Raw genomic sequence first — 19,131 nt, 5'->3', positions numbered from 1 at the left:
GTATAAAGAACAGTAACAACTCTGCAAACGCTTCTTTTGTTTCATGCTGCTTTATGTTTCAGAGCTCCGTCACAGCCCTGGTGACGTGCAAGGCACTTTCACACGCACAACGCACTTCGATTTTGCAAAATTGCCAGCATTGGCTTTGGACTGAGAAGCGTGATGGTCCCTCATCACAGGCAAATGCCACAGAAAGCAGCTTGGCCAGCCCTATGCTTGGCACCGGGAAACGTTGAGCACAAACATTGTGTGATATTAGCCCAGGGCTTCCAAGGTGCTTCCCAACAAGTAGCAGGCTGTAGGGTGTTTGGGAAGTGCTGCACAAAGTGCTTTGCTCAGTGTTTCCCAGTGCCAAGCATAGGGGTGGCCAAGTTGCTTTCTGCAGGGATTGCCTGTGCAATAGAGCCTCCCAGTTTCCATATACATATCCCTTGCCCACAGCTGACATCACATTTGGGGCAGGTGAGTGTGGCTTGGGAGAAATGGCCTGGCAGGCCAAACGGAGACTTGTGCCAGGCCAAATTTGGCCTGGCAGGCTGGAGGTCCCCACCCCGTCTTATGCCTGGATAAATGTGATCATCTTTAAGGTGCCACAAGAATCTTCATGGTTTTTGCAGCAACAGAATTTGTAGGTAGGGAAACAGGCACTCGTGGGAAGAGCAAAGAAGGCTCACCACATCACTATGTGTTGTGTAGAGATTGTCCGCCAGGCTTTCCAGTGCAAGCCACTTCACTGGCAGCTTGGAGGCACAGCCCTGGCGGTAATAGTCTCCACTATAGATTTTCTTTGAAAGCCCAAAATCAGCAACGCACACATTCATGTATTCATCCAACCTAAAGGAAACAAAAAAGAAGAAGAAAAAAGAATTCAAGCAACTTGGCATACGCAGGAAGAAAACAACAAGTGCAGATTTCTCCTTCAAACACTACTACCTTGCCTGGCTTGAAGAGTTTGGATTTGGATTTGATATCCCGCTTTATCACTACCCAAAGGAGTCTCAAAGCGGCTAACATTCTCCTTTCCCTTCCTCCCCCACAACAAACACTCTGTGAGGTGAACGGGGCTGAGAGACTTCAGAGAAGTGTGACTGGCCCAAGGTCACCCAGCAGCTGCATGTGGAGGAGAGGAGACACGAACCTGGTTCACCAGATTACGAGTCTACCGCTCTTAACCACTACACCACACTGGCTTGAGAGTCTCACAGTTACAATTCACAAGGCTAAGTATGCTTAAGACTATTGGTGAACCTGAGTCATCAGCAGCTAACACCTGCTCAGTAGCTGGCATGACTGGTAGTCTCCCAGTTGTTTACCTTAGGAAGTGAGCTACCTATGTCTAAAGGCCATAGTGGAAGAGCAGCTGCCTTGGATGCAGAAGGCCCCAGCCTCAATCCCTGGCATCTCCAGGTAAGGCTGGTAGAGACTCCTGCCTGGACAGCCATTGCCAGTCAGTGTAGACAACGCAGAGCTAGATGAACCAATGGTCTGCCTCAGTAGAAGGCACCTTCCTATGTGACAGGGAGAGGATGCTGGTTTCAAATGGATGAGGTGATTCACTTCAGCTTGCTTCCTTCAAGGAGGAGTGAGAAGAAGCAGGGGAGCCATCAGCTCTTGAAGGGCCCAACAGGGACAGCCCCTTCCCCATCTTTCCCAGCAGCTCCTCAACGACCTGCAAACATCCCCTGAGAGGAAGGCTGAAGAGGCCAAGCTCATGAAGAGGCCACTGATATCACGAGAAAAACCCATGACAATAGCAGAATGGTACCCAAGCATATGTCTGTGTAACAAAGTTGCTATAGATTTTTCCAGTTGCTCCACTTATCTAACTGGTCTAAATTTTCTAAACACCTCTGCAGACAATGTTGCAAAAGAGATTTAAAAAAAAGAAAAAGAAAAAGATGAAGTGCTATATGCATACTAATATCCGTACCATAATACCCAATCCCCACAGAATGGGATAGGAGGAAGAAGAGGGTTTCTGCTTAGGAACAGCCATACACAAATCCTCCTTATGGTCTTCCAGACTTGCTTCTGACACTTTCATGGCTCTGTTTGATTTTGATCTGCCTCGTCTCAGTAAAAATAAAGGATGGGATTCACTTGACAAGCCCTATCAGTGGAGCCCTGTGCAAGGATTTCCGCTTATGCAACAGGGCTCCCTGAAAAAATAAGTCTTGGGGGGGGTCATGAGAATCCGCCCCCCAGGACAAGATTCAGGGGACGGGGATTCTTCCATCTGACAAACTAAAATGTTTGTGCAGAGGTAATATTTGTCACAGCGTGATTCTGAATTCTTCCCATGTTTTGAATTTTATATTGTGTTACACTTTTGAAAATTGTTTGCCACTTAAGAGAGATTTTTCTTTTGATTGAGAGGTATATACATTTGCTAAATAAAATAAACAATAAATAAAATTTGAGGCGGGGGGGAATAGCTTTTTCCTTTATGTATCTTTCTTTAAAAAAATAAAATTTATCCTCTCCTGCAAGCCTCCCCACATTTTCCTTTGTTGAAACATTTCTCCTCGCCTTGTCTTTCTGAGTCAATGTCACCACCTTCCTGAAATGGTGGGCAGTCTAAGAGATGGGTTATATGAGCTCGCTGCTTGTCTTTTTGGTTAGTCACATCTAAGAACTTCAACAGGAGAGTACACACCCACAGGGAATATATTGGGGAAAAACTGACAAAATGGCACAGGTTCAGGCTGGGGAGTTGGGAAGGTGTGAGGCTCATGCCATGGAGAAGTGTGAAAGATGCATCCATGATATTAGCGCAGGGAAGGGAAGTCTGTGGCCTTTCAGATGATATTGGACTCCAACTCTTATCAGCCTCAGCCAGCATGGCCAGTGCCCAGGGATGATGTGGGCCGGAGTCAAGTAATATAAGGTAAAGGGTAAAGGGACCCCTGATCATTAGGTCCAGTCATGACCGACTCTGACGCTTATCTCGCTTTATTGGCCAAGGGAGTTGGCGTAAAGGGTCATGTGGCTAGCATGACTAAGCTGCTTCTGGCGAACCAGAGCAGCACACGGAAACACCGTTTACCTTTCCGCTGGAGAGGTACCTATTTATCTACTTGCACTTTGACGTATATAGACAGCCAAAAGTTCCCCACCCAATCGTTTTCAGAGCACTCATGCGGCATTGGAAGGGAGGCAAATCTCATTTTCCTTGTCAGCTCAAAATACTAGTCTGAATGTTGGGAAATTGCAACTTTCCTGCAATGGATGCATTAGCAGCAGGCAATGTTGTTTGGGTCTCCTGCAAGAGCTCAGCAATCAATGAATTGTTTCATTGTTCACAAAGGCTCTCCATGACCTAGTTTCCTTCATGGATGTAGTCAGCTGCAACCACACCTGGGGAGCCTTGGGCTTTCCCAACTGACCTTTTCTGTTTCTCTTAATCTCTGCAAATGCTTCAGTTAACCAATAAGGACTTTGTGGACTTACATGCAGTTCCGAGCAGCAAGGTCTCTGTGGATGAAGTTTTTGGAGCTCAGGTACTCCATGCCACTAGCAATGTCAATCATAAACTTCAAGAGTGTCTGAAGAGGCAGGTTCTGCAGAAAAGAAGAACAGTTATTAAATGTGCAATTATTGGACAAACTACAAATGTTTCACCATGCTATGTTCAGGCATTTTCCCATTCGTTATCAACTCCAGAGATGACAAACTCTGGTTGGAAGAGCCAGGCTGGATCTAGACACATCAAAGAAGCGCTTCAGTTAAATGTGTTGCAAACTTTGTATGAGAAATTGGGTTAGGAAAAATGGAACTCCACAATGCCATCCAGAATGCATAACAACGTATAAAAAGCATTTTTTCTTTGCCAATGTAGCTGAGTCCCCAGTCCAAAGGACTATATAATTTAAACAATCTTACTGGCTAGCTCCAATCTAACTACATGCTCCTCTGGGCATCCTTTTATTGTGCAAACATGATTATTTGTGCTCATCATGGTTTTGTACCAATTGCATGGGATCCCACATTCAATACCATTTGCCCCTGCAATGGTTTCAGGGCAGGCATTCTGTTTCGTTCCCAATCAGTGCAGTTCACATAACTTCCTGTTGAAATCCTGTAACTTCTTATATCACAAATGTTCCGGTGGTTTAATCACCCTGCTTTTGTTGCACTGTAGTTCCCAACAATAGTGCAAAAAACTTTGGGGAAGCAACACAGAACAACTAATAAAGCATAATGGTGTACGGACAGCCTAGTATAAGGCCACAACTAATGCACTGTTACTGCATCCATTGCACTTAATAAATGCTGCAGAACACAACTGCATAGCTGTCAACTTTTCCCTTTTCTTGCGAGGAATCCTATTCGGAATAAGGGAAATTCCCTTTAAAAAAGGGAAACGTTGACAGCTATGCAACTGCAAACACACACACACACACACACACACACACACACACACACCAGTCTGGAGGTGCCCTGGATGAGCTTTACATGTTTATATGCTGAGCAATGAACAAAGCTTGTAATTTGTCTTCAACTGACAGCAAAAAGTAGAATGCCTAAAGTTAATACAGGATATATTAGCTCTGCCCCAAAGCAAGAAGATGCATAGTGTACATTCAACAAATAAAGACGTGTGACTTTCCAATTAATTCTTCTTTGAGAGATTTGGTACGAGAGAGAATCTTACAAAAGGGTTTTCTCCAATCCGGGACATCAGTAGAAAAGAGTGAAGGTCTCCATGCTTCATGAACGGCAGGATAACCATTGGGATTGGAAGCCGGCCTTTGGGCCGATTGCGCAAGCTGACTCCTGATACGAGAGAAGAAAAGAGCAACTAGCAAGTATAGTTATCCCTGATCACCTGCCCAAACCTATTGCCTTCCAGATGTTTTGGACTACAGCTTCTATCGTCCCTGACCATTGGCCTACTAAGTGGGGCTGGTGTAAGTTCCAGTCCAAAACATCTGGAGGGCACAGGATTGTACTCCTTTGTTCATAATCTGCTAAAAATACATTGCTATTTTTTCTGGAGGGCTGCATGTCTAAATCTTTGGTCTGATCCAGCCCCTGCGTTCAGTGATATCTATTTTTATTTACTACACAAGAATGTGTAAGCATTAAGGCGTTTCCAGATGTTGATCATTCTCCTCTAAGGAGTTGTCAGAAAAAGCTCTGCACTTCACAGTGCCATATAGTATAAATCCAAAAATGGACTTTTTTCTTCCTTCCCTTGAACCCAGGAACATCCCATCTAACGCAACAGGATAGTGTGTGCTCCGAGGTCCCATTTCTTAACCTGCTCACCTAATGCATCTCTGTCTACAGTGCAGTAAATGTAATTGTCTGGTATATGATGTTTATTTGTTGGCAAAATGAGTGTCAGAGAAGAGAAGCAGTGTACAGTGGTACCTCGGGTTACATATGCTTCAGGTTACATACGCTTTAGGTTACAGACTCCGCTAACCCAGAAATAGTACCTCGGGTTAAGAACTTTGCTTCAGGATGAGAACAGAAATTGTGCTTTAGCTGCGTGGCGGCAGCAGGAGGCCCCATTATTTAAAGTGGTGCTTCAGGTTAAGAACGGACCTCCGGAACGAATTGAGTACTTAACCCGAGGTACCACTGTACTGTTACGAGCATTTGGAATGTGAGAGCATGTAAGTTCTCAGATAATTTATACTGTATCAAAACAGGGCAGTACACGACTTTACTGCTGCCGTCTCCCAGTTTAGAACTGCCTGCTTCACAGCTAGGAATGGCTAGCATGGTGGGGTGGTGCCAGAGCCACTCTCCTGCCACTTGCATGGCTGTTGCTAACTGGGATGGTGCTCTGGGCAGTGTGCTCATGCCCCGCTGCCCTTGCTGCTGGTAAGTGGCCGGGACGGCAGTGTCAGGAGCTGCTGTGCACTGGAGCTGTGAAATACGCTTTCGGTGCTAAATACGAGATGCAAAAGAGCTCACCAATCAGTTTAGTAACGTGCGGGTGGTCAAACTCTTTCATGCAGGCAGCTTCCCTCAGGAATTCCTCAATGTCATTTGAGGTGAAGATATCCGCTACAATAAAAGAAAAGAATGGTGAGGTTTCCTTTTGAACTACCGTATTTTTCGCTCTATAACACGCATCCAACCATAACACGCACGTAGTTTTTAGAGGAGGAAAATCCGTAGGCATGCCACCCGTAGGCATTCCCTCCATAACACGCACAGACATTTCCCCTTACTTTCTAGGAGGAAAAAAGTGAGTGTTATGGTGCAAAAAATACGGTAGGTGGGAGTAAATAACTTCCAAGGAAACAAGCAGAAAAGTTAGAGCTCCTAGAAGCATTGGCCACCCTTCATTAAATGTTTGCACTGAGAAGCATACAGACACATTATATATCTTTAACAAGATTCATATAATGTAGTAAGACAAAACTGGGCTTACAAGACTGTCTAAAATATTTATTCAGAAAACCATTTAAAAGAAACCTGTAGCCACATTCACAACATACATTTAAAACATTCTTATTCCACTTTAAGAGTCATGACTTACCTGCAAAGAATCCTAGGAAATGTTGTTTAAGGGAATGGAGAGTTTTTAGGAGACCCTAAATCAGGTTTCCTCAACCTTGGCCCTCCAGATGTTTTTGGCCTACAACTCCCATGATCCCTAGCTAGCAGGACCAGTGGTCAGGGATGATGGGAATTGTAGTCTCAAAACATCTGGAGGGCCGAGGTTGAGGAAGCCTGCCCTAAATGAACCACTGTTTTCAGAATTCTTGGGGGCAGGAAGCATCTTACCTGGAGATGCTGGGGATTGGGTTATTGTTATTGTTTTGTTTATTATTTTGGTATGTATTTCTGCGGTTTAATATTGTAATCTACCCTGTGATCCTTGGATGAAGGGAGGTATATGAATTTGATAAATATTAAAATAAGATAAAAACTGAATCCGGCACCTTTTGTATGCAAAACACATGCTCTACCACTAAACTATGGACCCTTCCAAGGATCACAGGCGTAGTAAGATGTGTAGTGACAATGAGGCACTGGGAACATTTCAGGGACCCTAGATATTACTCACCTTTGAGCATTTTCACCGCAACCTTCTGGAGAGAGCCATCAGGCAGCTTCAATTGACCCTCTCTTACAGATCCAAATTCCCCTAATAAGGATCACAAGAAGAGAACAAGGTAACATTAAGCATAGTGCAACTGATTTTTAATCCAAGGGGCCATTAAGGATGGAGTGGTTAGGTAGAGAATCTCTTCCAATGAAACACCTGCTGGAATGATTTTCAAAGAGGTAAGTGGGCAACATCACACTGAAACTCAAATCTACAGTTTCTTTCTTTCTTTCTTTCTTTCTTTCTTTCTCTCTCTCTCTCTCTCTCTCTCTCTCTCTCTCTCTCTCTCTTTTCGGGAAATATAGACAATTAAGAGCTGGCAGGAACGTAGGGCATAATTCAACCAAAGTCAGCCAAAATCAATGGAAGTTAGAAGAGCTCAATTCTGGCTGCATTGTGCCTCTGGTTCTTTACCAGGCAATGAAATACTGAATGGTGGACAAGGACATTGGCAGTAAGCTAGAGCAGTCATGTCCTTTAAACCTTTCTCCAACTTTAGCCCTGGCACTTATTGCTCTCCCCTTTCCCCCTAACAACATTTCTGCTCCCTGTTTACCTCCCGTTCATCTCCTTCTCTTTCATATATTTTTACAAAGTACTCTCTACCTTTTCCTTTGCGGAATCTCTTCCCTTATTTGACTTCTCGAGTCCCCAGGGTACCTCAAACTGCCAAACATAGCTCTACACTGCTTTTATTGGGCAGGCTAAAGGATATACAGAATCATTGTTAAGACCCAGATAAAAGACAGCTTCTAGCCAGATTGCGATTAATCCCAACAATGCAAGGGTGCAGAAAATGTGGTCCTTCAGAGGTTGTTTGACTACACCTCCCATCATCCAAGGCCCATTGGCCAAGCCTGCTAGGACTGATGAAAGTTGGGAGTACAACAATATATAGATGGCCATGACTTTCCTAACACTGGTCCAGGCTCTGGTTCACACTCACCTTTGCCTAGCATTCTTCCTAGAGTAAACTGTTGCTCCTGGATCAGGACATCTTTCAGTTTCGTCTTCAAGTCATCACTGATACCTATACTGTCCACTGGAGAAACAAGAGAGATAGAAAAAGTGGAATATAAGCACAGAATCTCAGTAAACCTAACTGTTCCTATTCCCTAGAATCACGAGGTTTCATCTTACCCACAGATGGTGTTGAATAAGACACCGACTTTGAAAGATGCTCAGCCTTTCTACTCAGAGAGGATATTCCTTTCTGGTACAGGGAGGGAGAACCTGTGGTCCTCCATATGTTGTTGGACTCAAATTCCCACCAGCCTCAGCCAACATGACTACAGGTCAGTAATAATGAAAGCTAAAGTCCAGTTAACATCTGGTTTCCCGCCTCTGGGCTACTTGTATGTTCACAATTGCTGCGACAGCAATTCCCTTTTCTAGTTTTATGAAATATGAGAGGCTTCAAACTTCCAGAATTATTTCCTTGCTTTGCACCACCGCCCAGTGCTAAAGTTTCAGAAGATTGCTCTTAAACAGCTAACAGGAAATAAGAACAGTTTAAGCAGCAAAAACGAATCAGACTTGCACCAGTCCGTTTGACAGACTGCCAGTTGAGAAGCAAACTGCGGATGATAAATCACAGCTGTTTGGAAACTATTAGATCTTTGAAGCTGTGGACTATCTGAACTTCCACTTGAGGTATATTATAAAGGCTATTTTGTTCACTTCAGGTTTAAATTCCATATCTAGGTCATGTCTAAGTGGCTAACAAAAAATAAAACCAGCTAATACACTTTAAATGCTATATCAGCAGCAACCAAACCAAGATAAACTCAAGGAACATTAATTAAATTCCTGTACGAATAAGAAATGTTAATCAGTCTCCAAAAAGTGGCAAAAGAAGACTTTGGAAGCTTACTCATATAAGGTATTTCACAACATGGCTACCAAAACTGAAAAGTTGATAGTCCTTGAAGCCAGTCCTATATGCCAGTGTTTCCCAACCTTGTGCCTCCAGCTGTTTTTGGACTACAATTCCCATCATCCCTTGCCACTGGTCTTGCTAGTCAGGGATGATGGGAGTTGTAGTTCAAAAACAGCTGGAGGCACAAGGTTGGGAAACACTGCTATATGCAACAGACCATGGTAATCAAAGCAGAGTTGTCCCCGTTTATCTTGGATGTGGGGAAACTTATGAGAGAAGAGGCTTCTTTTTATTGCAGTACAGTACATATTGATAACTTAATCAATTTATGAAATCTGGGACCACAATTATATGCATGTTTATTTGGAGGTTAGCTGCACTGAAATCAATGAGACATGAAACCCAATCCTAACCACACTTACTTGGAAGTAAGGCCCATTTTGGTCAATAGGGCTTACTCCCTAGTTAATGTGCATAGGATTGTCATTTTGTTTCTAAACCATAGTTAGGATTAGGCTAGAGAAGGAAAATATTCCCTTGCCTCCATCTCAATCCAGCAATGTATGATTTGCCTGCTGAAGAAGTCAATATACAAATTGCAGAGTTAGATAGGGGATTTTGACTATAGTATCTCAGTGGATTTCAAAGTTACATCTGAGGCAAGATGAGTCTTTTGTCAGTGAGATCACTGTGTTCCTTTCTTAGTGCCTGCATGAGGAACGTTTAGTGTCCGACAGAAATAATGAGAAAATTTTGCATGGAGTAGCAGGGGGGGAAACAGCAGTTTGCCGCGAGAGCCTTGGAAACTCATCGGATCAATGCGCTCTGTAGTAAAGAATCACTCAGAACATTTTACCTACATGTTGCCTCAATAAGCTCTGGGCCTTCTCTGTTGAAAGATCTCACCGCTCTGAAATGGACGACTGGATCCCCTCCCACCACGCTGCCAAAGGCATGACTAAAAGAAGCAAAAAGAAGCAAAATGAAAATCTCATTATCGGACTATCATTGGAGTGCTACGAAGGTGCATTATTGTTCCACATACATATACAATAGCTTAGAAACTCTCTGGATTTCCAACCATTTCATCTCAGTGATGCTGTGCAAAAGGTGTGAGCTCCTTGGGGAGGCCTTTCCAGCCTCAGGTTTTCCAAAGGCTTCAGGAATGAAGAGGAGAACAGGAACAGTATCCACCCCAGCAATAAAGGAAGCTGCTTTATACTGAATACCAGGCCATTGGTACACTGTACTCAGGATTGTCTACAATGACTGACTGACAGCACCTCTTCATGGTTTCAGACTGAAGCAGGCTTCCTCAGTCTCGGCCCTCCATATGTTATTGGCCTACAACTCCCATGATCCCTAGCTAGTAGGACCAGTGGTCAGGGATGATGGGAATTGTAGTCTCAAAACATCTGGAGGGCCAAGATTGAGGAAGCCTGGACTGGAGCATTCCCAGCCAGGCCTGGAGATGCTGGAGATTGAGCTTGCATGCAAAACAGATGTTCTAACACTGAGTTATAATTGCATACAGAGCTCTGTGAGCTGTGTTTCTTTATCTCTCTGTATTCCTTTGCGTGGTGTTCTACGTCTGAGCTACAGCAAGGAACACTGGGACTACTGAAGCACCCACAATGCTGCTCGTTGCCAAGACAGCTCCCTCTCTTCCCCTTATTCCTCCTCCCTCTACTGTCTCTAACAGCAAACTGTAGCGTGACCAGACCAGAGCAAGCTATATTGGCCAGCCATGATGCATTATTAGGCCAATGATGGGTAGCCATGTCCCTCCAGATGTTGCTAGACTGCAATGCCCATCATCTTTGACAACTGGCCATGCTGGCTGGGACTGATGGGATTTGGAGACCAACAACATGGGGAGGACTGAAGGCTCCCTATCCTTGTGTTAGCCGCTGCCACAGGCCACGGCACTTCCTGCTTGCCCCGTTCAGTTTTTCTGCTCTAAAAGCCAGCTCCACTTTGTAAATAGGAGAGGTTTTCCTCAATCCGACCTGGGTTGCTACATAGTTATTGGCAACCCTGTGATGCAATATGGTTGCATTAATGCATCCAGATTAAGAGATGATGATGACAAGAACTTGCCCAAAGCGAGTTTCTTTTCTTCTTTTCCGCAGCAGGATGAGTGCCAAGGCAACTGCTGTGACGAGTGCAGTAAGAATGCCTAATACTACAGGAACCCAGGATGTGCCATAGGGAGGTTGTCTCTGTCCTCCTGTGTACAAGAGAAATCCTCAGTGAGGCAGTAGGAAATCACATTTAGAAAATTGCAACTCAAAGTAATCCATCTTAAAATGGGCATGTTCCACCGTTTAAGTGGAAGCAGACACATCTGTCATGTTCCAAAGAACCTAAAAAAGATGTTATAGCAATAGAGTGTACCTTGTTGTGACAGGACATCCCAGCATTTGAGTGACAGCCACCAAGCATCTTCAAAACCTAACTACAAATTCCAGGCTTGGTGAGCATATTCTGAAGATCAATGGGCTCCTTTATGAGGAAGGGCAGGATATACACTTAGGAAATAAATAAGAATAACTAAGAGCTGAAATTCGTTGCCCAAAGCCTCAACAGGAATCTGATGAAGAGGGAGGAGGAATAAGGGCCAGGATAAGGTTGCTACAAAATCCTTTATGCTAGCAGAGGAAATAATAATAATAATAATAATAATAATAATAATAATAATAATAATAATTTTATTATTTATATGCTGCCCATCTGACTGGGTTGCGCCAGCTGCTTTGAGCAGATTCTGGCAAAATATAAAAGCAAGCATGACAGAATTTACATGGGTAAATGGAGATGGAGGGTGCAGGGGTTGCACAATGTTTTTGGAAGCGTCTACTGTGGTCTGTGAAAGCAGCACTCAAGTAGTCACTACTGAACTTGCTTTCAGTCCCAGATGCAATTGCAGCAGCCTTTTAAGATTGGCCTTTAGCTATTGAAGAGAACAAGGAAATCTTAGCAGAACAAGGAACTTGTAGCAGGAATAATCTGCATACGAGCTGCCCAGGGCACAGGAAATTTCCTGTTAAAATGTGTTGTATCAGCAAAAGAGAGGGGAACTTCCCCCCTCATCTTTTGTGTATGGAGTGTTTTTCGGTTGTGGCACACAGTATTATGCAGATATTTTGGAGTGCTGTAATATAGCTTATTCATTTCCCCCCATTCTCTTACCCTAAGGCTGTGCAGAGGCCTTCTGAATATCAGCATAAAGAAAGTGGGGGAAACTAGATTATGAAATCCGCCAATTTGTAAGCATCCCAATTTAGACTAAAGCTATAAAAGCCCAAGGCATGTGATGATGAGGAAAAACTGAGCAATGCTTGTTCTTTGCCAGTCCATTTTTATTGGCTAATACACAATCTTGCTAAAACTGTATCTGTAGACAGGAAAATCCATTTAGCCTCCTCAGATGCATGGATACCCGACACCATTCCACTCAGATGCCCATATCCTTAATCCTGTTCCTAGCTATATTCAGCCTCACTCTTCTCCGCCCCATGCTTTTCTCATAAGAGATGCTTCTATTCACCTTTCTATTTTGTACACCTTCATGTTGATACCAGAACATTTGGGCTGTACTCTATTCTCCCTTGATTTGCTGCAATCTATTCCCTTTCCACTTACACATCTGATTTTGTGCCCTTTAAATTCCAGCAACTTTCACCTCCAGAATCACTCTAGAAAAGCTAGAAGCGGGTGGTATATTACTGCTGGGTGGTCTTTGGTCAGCCCCCTTCTTTCCCCACCCCCAAACCTTGCAAAATATGCTGCAATCGATCCCAAGCACATTTAAGACCGTGCAACCAACAGATGGCCATTGAGAGAGATTGAGCACACTTACACACACAAACGAAGAACGCATAATAAAATTGCACTTAAAATACAGACAGTGGTTTTTATTTAAAAAAATTAAATTGTGGGGCTAGTGCAGACGGACAGCATTTTTCACCAGGAAATGCTGGAGTAAGGTGGAATTCTATCTCAGCAACGAAGAAGCAGACAAGTAACATCATTACTGTGCTTAGTGTGAAAGGTACACACCCGCAACACCAGGAGGAGAAATCGGTATTTCTGATTTTTTTGTTTCGTTTTGGCAAAAGTGGGAGGTTCACCATCAGGAATGCACCTGTGGTGGTGGCACCAGGAACAAATGGTCTTCATTCTCTGGTCTGCTCTATAGGGAGGCAGGAAGTCTCTAGCCCTTACCCTAGAACCATGCTTGCTAAAAAGAACAACAGGAAAATGTCCACTAGCTCAATATTGAACTTAACCCAAAAAAGCTCTCCATTTCCAGACTGCATCATCCTACATTAAAAATGTTTACTTCACACGTTACATGCCACTTTAAACCCACAAGTTTTGTGTGTTGGTTTAAAGTCTGAATTAGATACAAAAACTTGCACTTAGCATCACTTGCAGAAGCACCTGAGGGCCAGGCGCATGTCATCACCTTTGGGAGTATTCCCATGTGGATTGGGGCTGTTGCGTTGTCTGAACCCACATCTCTACCCCATGTTCTTGGTGGCTATTGCTAGGGGGCAGGCATGAAAGCTCCCTATTTATTCTTCTTCTTCCAAAGTTAAAATGTCTCCAGTGTTCCTGTGGAAATCACAGCACACTCCTTCAACTGGGACGGGACAAAGGCAGCCAAATGCAATGCCTTCAAACAGACTGGGCACATCGCCATTCAGAAAAAGGCCCTTCTGATGCATTAAGAACATGATTGGCATGAAGTAATGACCCAATAGTACAGTGGCAGTAGTAGTGATAGCCACAGGTGGCACTAGAAGGGGGCAGGGGAGACAAGTGCCCCACGAACAGGGAGCTGCCCCCATTTGCCTCCCCATTGCTAGACTCCGCCACTTAAAATATACTGTTATTTTTCTTTCAGAGATCTTAACATGTGGGACACAACTCACCCACCTAAAAATATACCTTGCCCCTCCTGTGCCACACATACACCCAGTTGTTTTCTGTTGCTGACACTGATGAGAGCAACAGAAAGAGCCTACCAGACCCTTCCCACAGCCGTGAAGGAACAGGGCGCAAGGCTGAGGGTGCAGGCTGAGGGTGCTTCAAATAAGAATGCGCTTGGTTTCCTCAAACAGCACCATTAAATCTTTTTATAAGCTTCCCCACCCGTATGCTAACAAGCTGCCCCAGATATTTCACACGCAGCGGGAACTGGAAATGCCTATTCAGTACCAGCTAGTTAATTCTAGAAAGTAAGCAATTTTTATTTTCCACCAGGCTCAAGCGTAGAACAAAGTTTCATTATTTTTACAGATCTATAGTTTTGGTGTGTCAGCATTTCCGTAATGAAGCTTTATTTTCAAGCGTTTATAAGCTCAGCAACATACTGTGTTAGGTGTGGCTGTGGTTGGGACACAAACAAGCCTCAGGCTGAGGGAGAGGGAGAGAGAATGTGTTTTAAGTCCACTGAAATAATTGGACTTGAGAGCGCCTAACTTTGTATAAGATTGTTGCCTTCACCTACAATCTCTCAGCCCTGTTTTGACATCAGTCACATTTTCGATCCTGTGGAAGATGTTTATTTGTATTTTTTCGCTCTCTGCTATGAAGAAGAACCATAATTAGCAAAGGAAGAAAGGGTGGTTTTAAGACTAAAAAAAAAACCCTGAGGGGTGTCTATGTATTTAAAAGTCTGTGAGGAAAAAAGGAACAGCAATTTTGGGTAGGGGTGGGGGAGGAAGCAGCACAGTGAACCCTGGGGGGGGGGAGCGCAATGTGGTACAAGATTTCCCAAGCTCCTTCCTCACTGCTGAATGTGCCATCCATGCACAGCGCACAGATAAGTAGGGGATCAGAAAACGTCATGCACAGGATTAAGAGTTGCAGATTTGGAGTGCCCAGTGGTAGGGAACACTTTGCTTGCACAAGACTCCAGGTTCATTCCCACAATCTCGAGGCAGGGCTGGGAGATAATCCTTTCAGAAACCTTTTAAGAGCCGTTGACAATCAGTGTCAACAACACTGAGCTAAATGGACTGGTATAAGACCCATTTCCTATGTTTTCAAAAAGCTTTGGCCTGCTTCACACCTTATGGAATTATTACATACAAAGCACTTGTGTATGTACAGTGCTTTTTTTCTGGGGGTACGCAGGGGTACGCATACCCCCTAAACATTGTGTGAATCTTTGTATTTTTGCCCATTTACTGTATTTATTTTTCCAGATTCGAACTATAAAATGGTGATTTTATTGAGTCAAAATGAGAGTACCCCTAAACATTTTTTAAGAAAAAAAAGCACTGGGAACGTACATCCATCCATATATACACACTTTATTCACAGTCAAATCCCCCACAATCCACAAACAGAACCTTCAGTGTATAGGAATTAACACAAAACCCAGGTGTAGAGGAACCTGTAAGGATTATGAGAACTAGATTTTTCAACGCACATGCACAGATTTTTTCAACTCAGTTGCAGCTGAGTTTGTTTCGCTTTGCTTTTGCTAGATTGGTCCACGTTGTTCCGCTTCAGTCTCATTCCGTTAAAAAATGCAACACATGCAGTTGTAAGTGCTGGGAAGAGCAGAGATAGAAAAACACGGTGGCAACCAGCAGCTCATTGCAAGCACGGTACTAACAGTGACGTAACATTTTCCTAGAGGAGAAGATGCAGTTATAAAAGAAGAAGCTTACAGCACATGCAACTCACCTATTAAATCTTCAGCTGTAAGCAGCAAGGGTTCACTCCAAGGCCCGCAGCCTGCTGAGTTGAGTACACACACCCTGATGGTAAGATCTCTTAAGGGATTCCACATAGTGAGGTTGGCTCTCGTCTCCTGCACGATCATTTCCCCCTGAAGCAAGCAAGCAAACCAAAACCCACTGGTGATCAGCACTCATCTGGCACTTGCTTACAATACCATACAAGGAAGCTGTAAGGCTCCTTGAATGCAGGTATACTTTTAGGCAACTCCGCAATTTTCTGAACCCTGAGATCTCCCAAAACCGATTACATTGGTACCTCTGGTTAAGTACTTAATTCGTTCCAGAAGTCAGTTCTTAACCTGAAACTGTTCTTAACCTGAAGCACCACTTTAGCTAATGGGGCCTCCTGCTGCTGCTGCGCCGCCAGAGCACAATTTCTGTTCTCATCCTGAAGCGAAGTTCTTAACCTGAAGCACTATTTCTGGGTTAGCGGAGTCTGTAACCTGAAGCGTATGTAACCTGAAGCATATGTAACCCGAGGTACCACTGTATACTAATATGTTGTGCCTGCATTGCTTTTTATTTTACTTTTATTAAAATTCGTAATAATCAATCCAAGCTTAGCTACAGAGGTACAATAAATACTTGAAGAGATGTGGGATTGTAATCTCTCTCTCTTTTTTTTCTTTGTCATATTGTAGTGCCTACAAACTCTGTGACAGCCGCATTAGGAGAGGGGTGGGGGGTGGGGAGGAAATTCTCCACTCCTTAATGAGCATGTTGCACAAAATCAAACCCAGAACAGACTGCGGATAACATATGTTACCACCTTCCAGTTTGACACAAACCCATTCCTAGGACTTGCGCGTGGCTTTTTAGGATTCATTTCCAAGCTGTCAGTCTAGAACACAGGCAGCTAATATGGTGCTCTAATGATATTTATTATTCATTACTTTTCTATATTCCACTCTTCTTCCCAAAGGAGTCCAGGGCAGCAAACAAGAAGTGATAATGGCAATAACAACATCTTTAAAACCATTCCAACGCAGATGCAGTCTGGGAAAGATCTCAACTTAAAATGCTTGTTGAAAGAGGAAGGTCTTCAGTAGGCCATGAAAAGACAACAGAAACGGAGCCAGTCAAATATCTAAGGGGAGGGAATGCCAGAGGGTGTTGCTGGACTACAACTCCCATCAGCCCCAGCTAGCATGGGCAATGGTCAGGGATGATGGGAACTGGAATCCAACAATACCTGGAGGATGCAAGGTTGACTACCCCTGGTCTAGAACCTTCCCTTAGCACTAAATTCTCACTCTGAATTAATTTTATAATTTACTTTTATAATTGATGGTACAGTGGTACCTCGGGTTACGTACGCTTCAGGTTACATACGCTTCAGGTTACAGACTTTGCTAACCCAGAAATAGTGCTTCAGGTTAAGAACTTTGCTTCAGGATAAGAACAGAAATCGTGCTCCAGCAGCGTGGCGGCAGCAGGAGGCCCAATCAGCTAAAGTGGTGCTTCAGGTTAAGAACAGTTTCAGGTTAAGAACGGACCTCCGGAACGAATTAAGTACTTAACCCAAGGTACCACTGTAATTTGAGATACAGCTCAAGATATTGCCTGGCAAATCTGGAACAAGGAATAGTCTGTGACAAACAGAATATGATGAATTTTATTGATTCACAATGTATGATTAGCCTTTATCAGCTTCCTCCTGATGAATCTACTATCCAAGTTGCTCTGCCTGACACAATTTTTACACATGACAAGACAGAGAAGCATCGTGTTCTACTGTTCCTGCCACAAGTGACGGAACCATTGTTAACTGTTGCATACTATGAAAAAAAAGTAGTCAAAAGTCTTTTCTAACTGATATAGGTATTCCTTTCACATTACGGAGGGATACAGGCAGAAATCCATTTAAGCCTCATGTGTGAAAACATTGGCAGTAGGCTCAGATCAAAGCAAGTCCTTTTGCATAATTTGCATGAATGAACTTGTGGGATTCGTTGCCACAAAATGTGGTGACGACCACTAGCTTTGATGGATTCTTCACTGGATTAGACCCATTTGTGGAGGATAAGTCTATCACTGCCATGAGCCAACATAGCAGAATGAAACTTCTGTTTTCAGGCATCTGAAGATATGTACGTACTATACCTTTAAACTGTGCTGTTTTTCTAGAAAGAGAGGTACCATAACTCATCATGAACACCTCCTTTGTTCTCTTATAATGGCACTGGTACCCACAGGCACATTCCGGCTGAAAAAAAGTGAGCCTTTAAAGCTTATTCAAAGCACATTCTTTCCCGCAAAGAATTCTGGGTACTGTAGTTTGTTAAGGGCTGCTGGGAATTGCAATTCTGTGAGGGGTAAACTACAGTGTCCAGAATTCTTTGATAGAGTGTGCTTCAAATGTGCATTTAAGTTATAGTGTGTACACAGCTTGAGTATATCAGATGACTAGGACAAACAACAATGGATGGTCCTCATTATCATGACCTGCTTGTGAGATCCCAGGGATGTTTGGCTGGCTCCGGTTAGAAAAGAATTTGGACCATGCTCTGATCCACCAAGGCAATGTTTATGCTGCTCAGTCTGTTACCTGAGTGATGTTATCTTGACTCCACTCCAACCTGTATCCCAGGGCATTGTCCCTATGCAATTCTGGAGCCATTGTTTCCCATTCCAAAATCAGACAAGAATCTCTTTGGATAATGTGTACGTTTTGTGGAGTACTGTTTGGTGCTGTAATGGAAAGAAAATCACAACATATATCCTGTTGTTAGAGAGAGAGAGAGAGAGAGAGAGAGAGAGAGAGAGAGAGAGAGAGAGAACTCTCAGGGGCAGAGAGGTATGGATGGAACAGCCTTAGGGCAAAAAGCTATTTCATTTCCTAGGTCCCTTGCAAATTCACCAAAGGGACTCTTGAGGTCCTGGAACATCTAAGATTCTTTTTCTCTCCTGGAATAAGCTGTGAATACTGGGAAATTCCAGCATCACCTTTATACCTGCATAAACTAGGAACACCCTCACATGATTTGCCATGAGTAAACTACAGTCTAAGGCACAACAATGGCAAAAAAAATGAAGCTGATGGCCAATTGTTTGAATCAGCCATGTGAATTATATGGTTCTTGTATTTTGTTGCTACAATGGGAGATGCGGTCAAGTTGTTCAATGGTTTTCTGCATAGCTTAATGGAAAAATGTTTCACTATTTCCATGAAACCATGTTCTTACCTAATCCCATGGTCTGAAAATAGACCCAGTCCGTAAAAGGGGAGCTGCCCAGTTCATTAGTGCACTGGACCCGAGCACTATAATTGGTAGAGTGCTTTAATCCTGGAAAAGCCTGGGAAAAGGAGGGGACAGGGACAACTTCTGTGGAAACTTCATCCTCCTGTAGCTCAGCCACCTGTTGCAGAAGGGAGATAAAGCAGATATGAACACACAAGCCAAATACACTCTCATAGA

The 19,131-nt window shown here is 43.5% G+C and overlaps 1 protein-coding gene across 2 annotated transcripts in view; it reads right to left on the bottom strand.

The window, feature by feature from the left end:
- Positions 1-19,131, bottom strand: part of TYRO3 (TYRO3 protein tyrosine kinase) — a 64,221-nt gene that overhangs the window by 6,242 nt on the left and 38,848 nt on the right. For both annotated transcript variants that reach the window (XM_028723527.2, XM_028723536.2), the window contains exons 7-17: positions 18,898-19,072; positions 18,261-18,403; positions 15,657-15,801; positions 11,052-11,181; positions 9,812-9,909; positions 8,019-8,114; positions 7,031-7,111; positions 5,929-6,021; positions 4,655-4,776; positions 3,451-3,560; positions 675-834 (exon numbers count right to left, since the gene is read on the bottom strand). In XM_028723527.2, the coding sequence (XP_028579360.2) occupies positions 675-834; positions 3,451-3,560; positions 4,655-4,776; positions 5,929-6,021; positions 7,031-7,111; positions 8,019-8,114; positions 9,812-9,909; positions 11,052-11,181; positions 15,657-15,801; positions 18,261-18,403; positions 18,898-19,072 (1,353 nt within the window). The remainder of the gene's footprint in view (positions 1-674; positions 835-3,450; positions 3,561-4,654; positions 4,777-5,928; positions 6,022-7,030; positions 7,112-8,018; positions 8,115-9,811; positions 9,910-11,051; positions 11,182-15,656; positions 15,802-18,260; positions 18,404-18,897; positions 19,073-19,131) is intronic.

The sequence above is a fragment of the Podarcis muralis genome, chromosome 1 (genome assembly GCF_964188315.1).
Source record: "Podarcis muralis chromosome 1, rPodMur119.hap1.1, whole genome shotgun sequence".
NCBI lineage: Eukaryota > Metazoa > Chordata > Lepidosauria > Squamata > Lacertidae > Podarcis > Podarcis muralis.
Note: the sequence above shows the minus strand (reverse complement) of the source record. Positions and strands in the feature narration are given on the sequence as shown.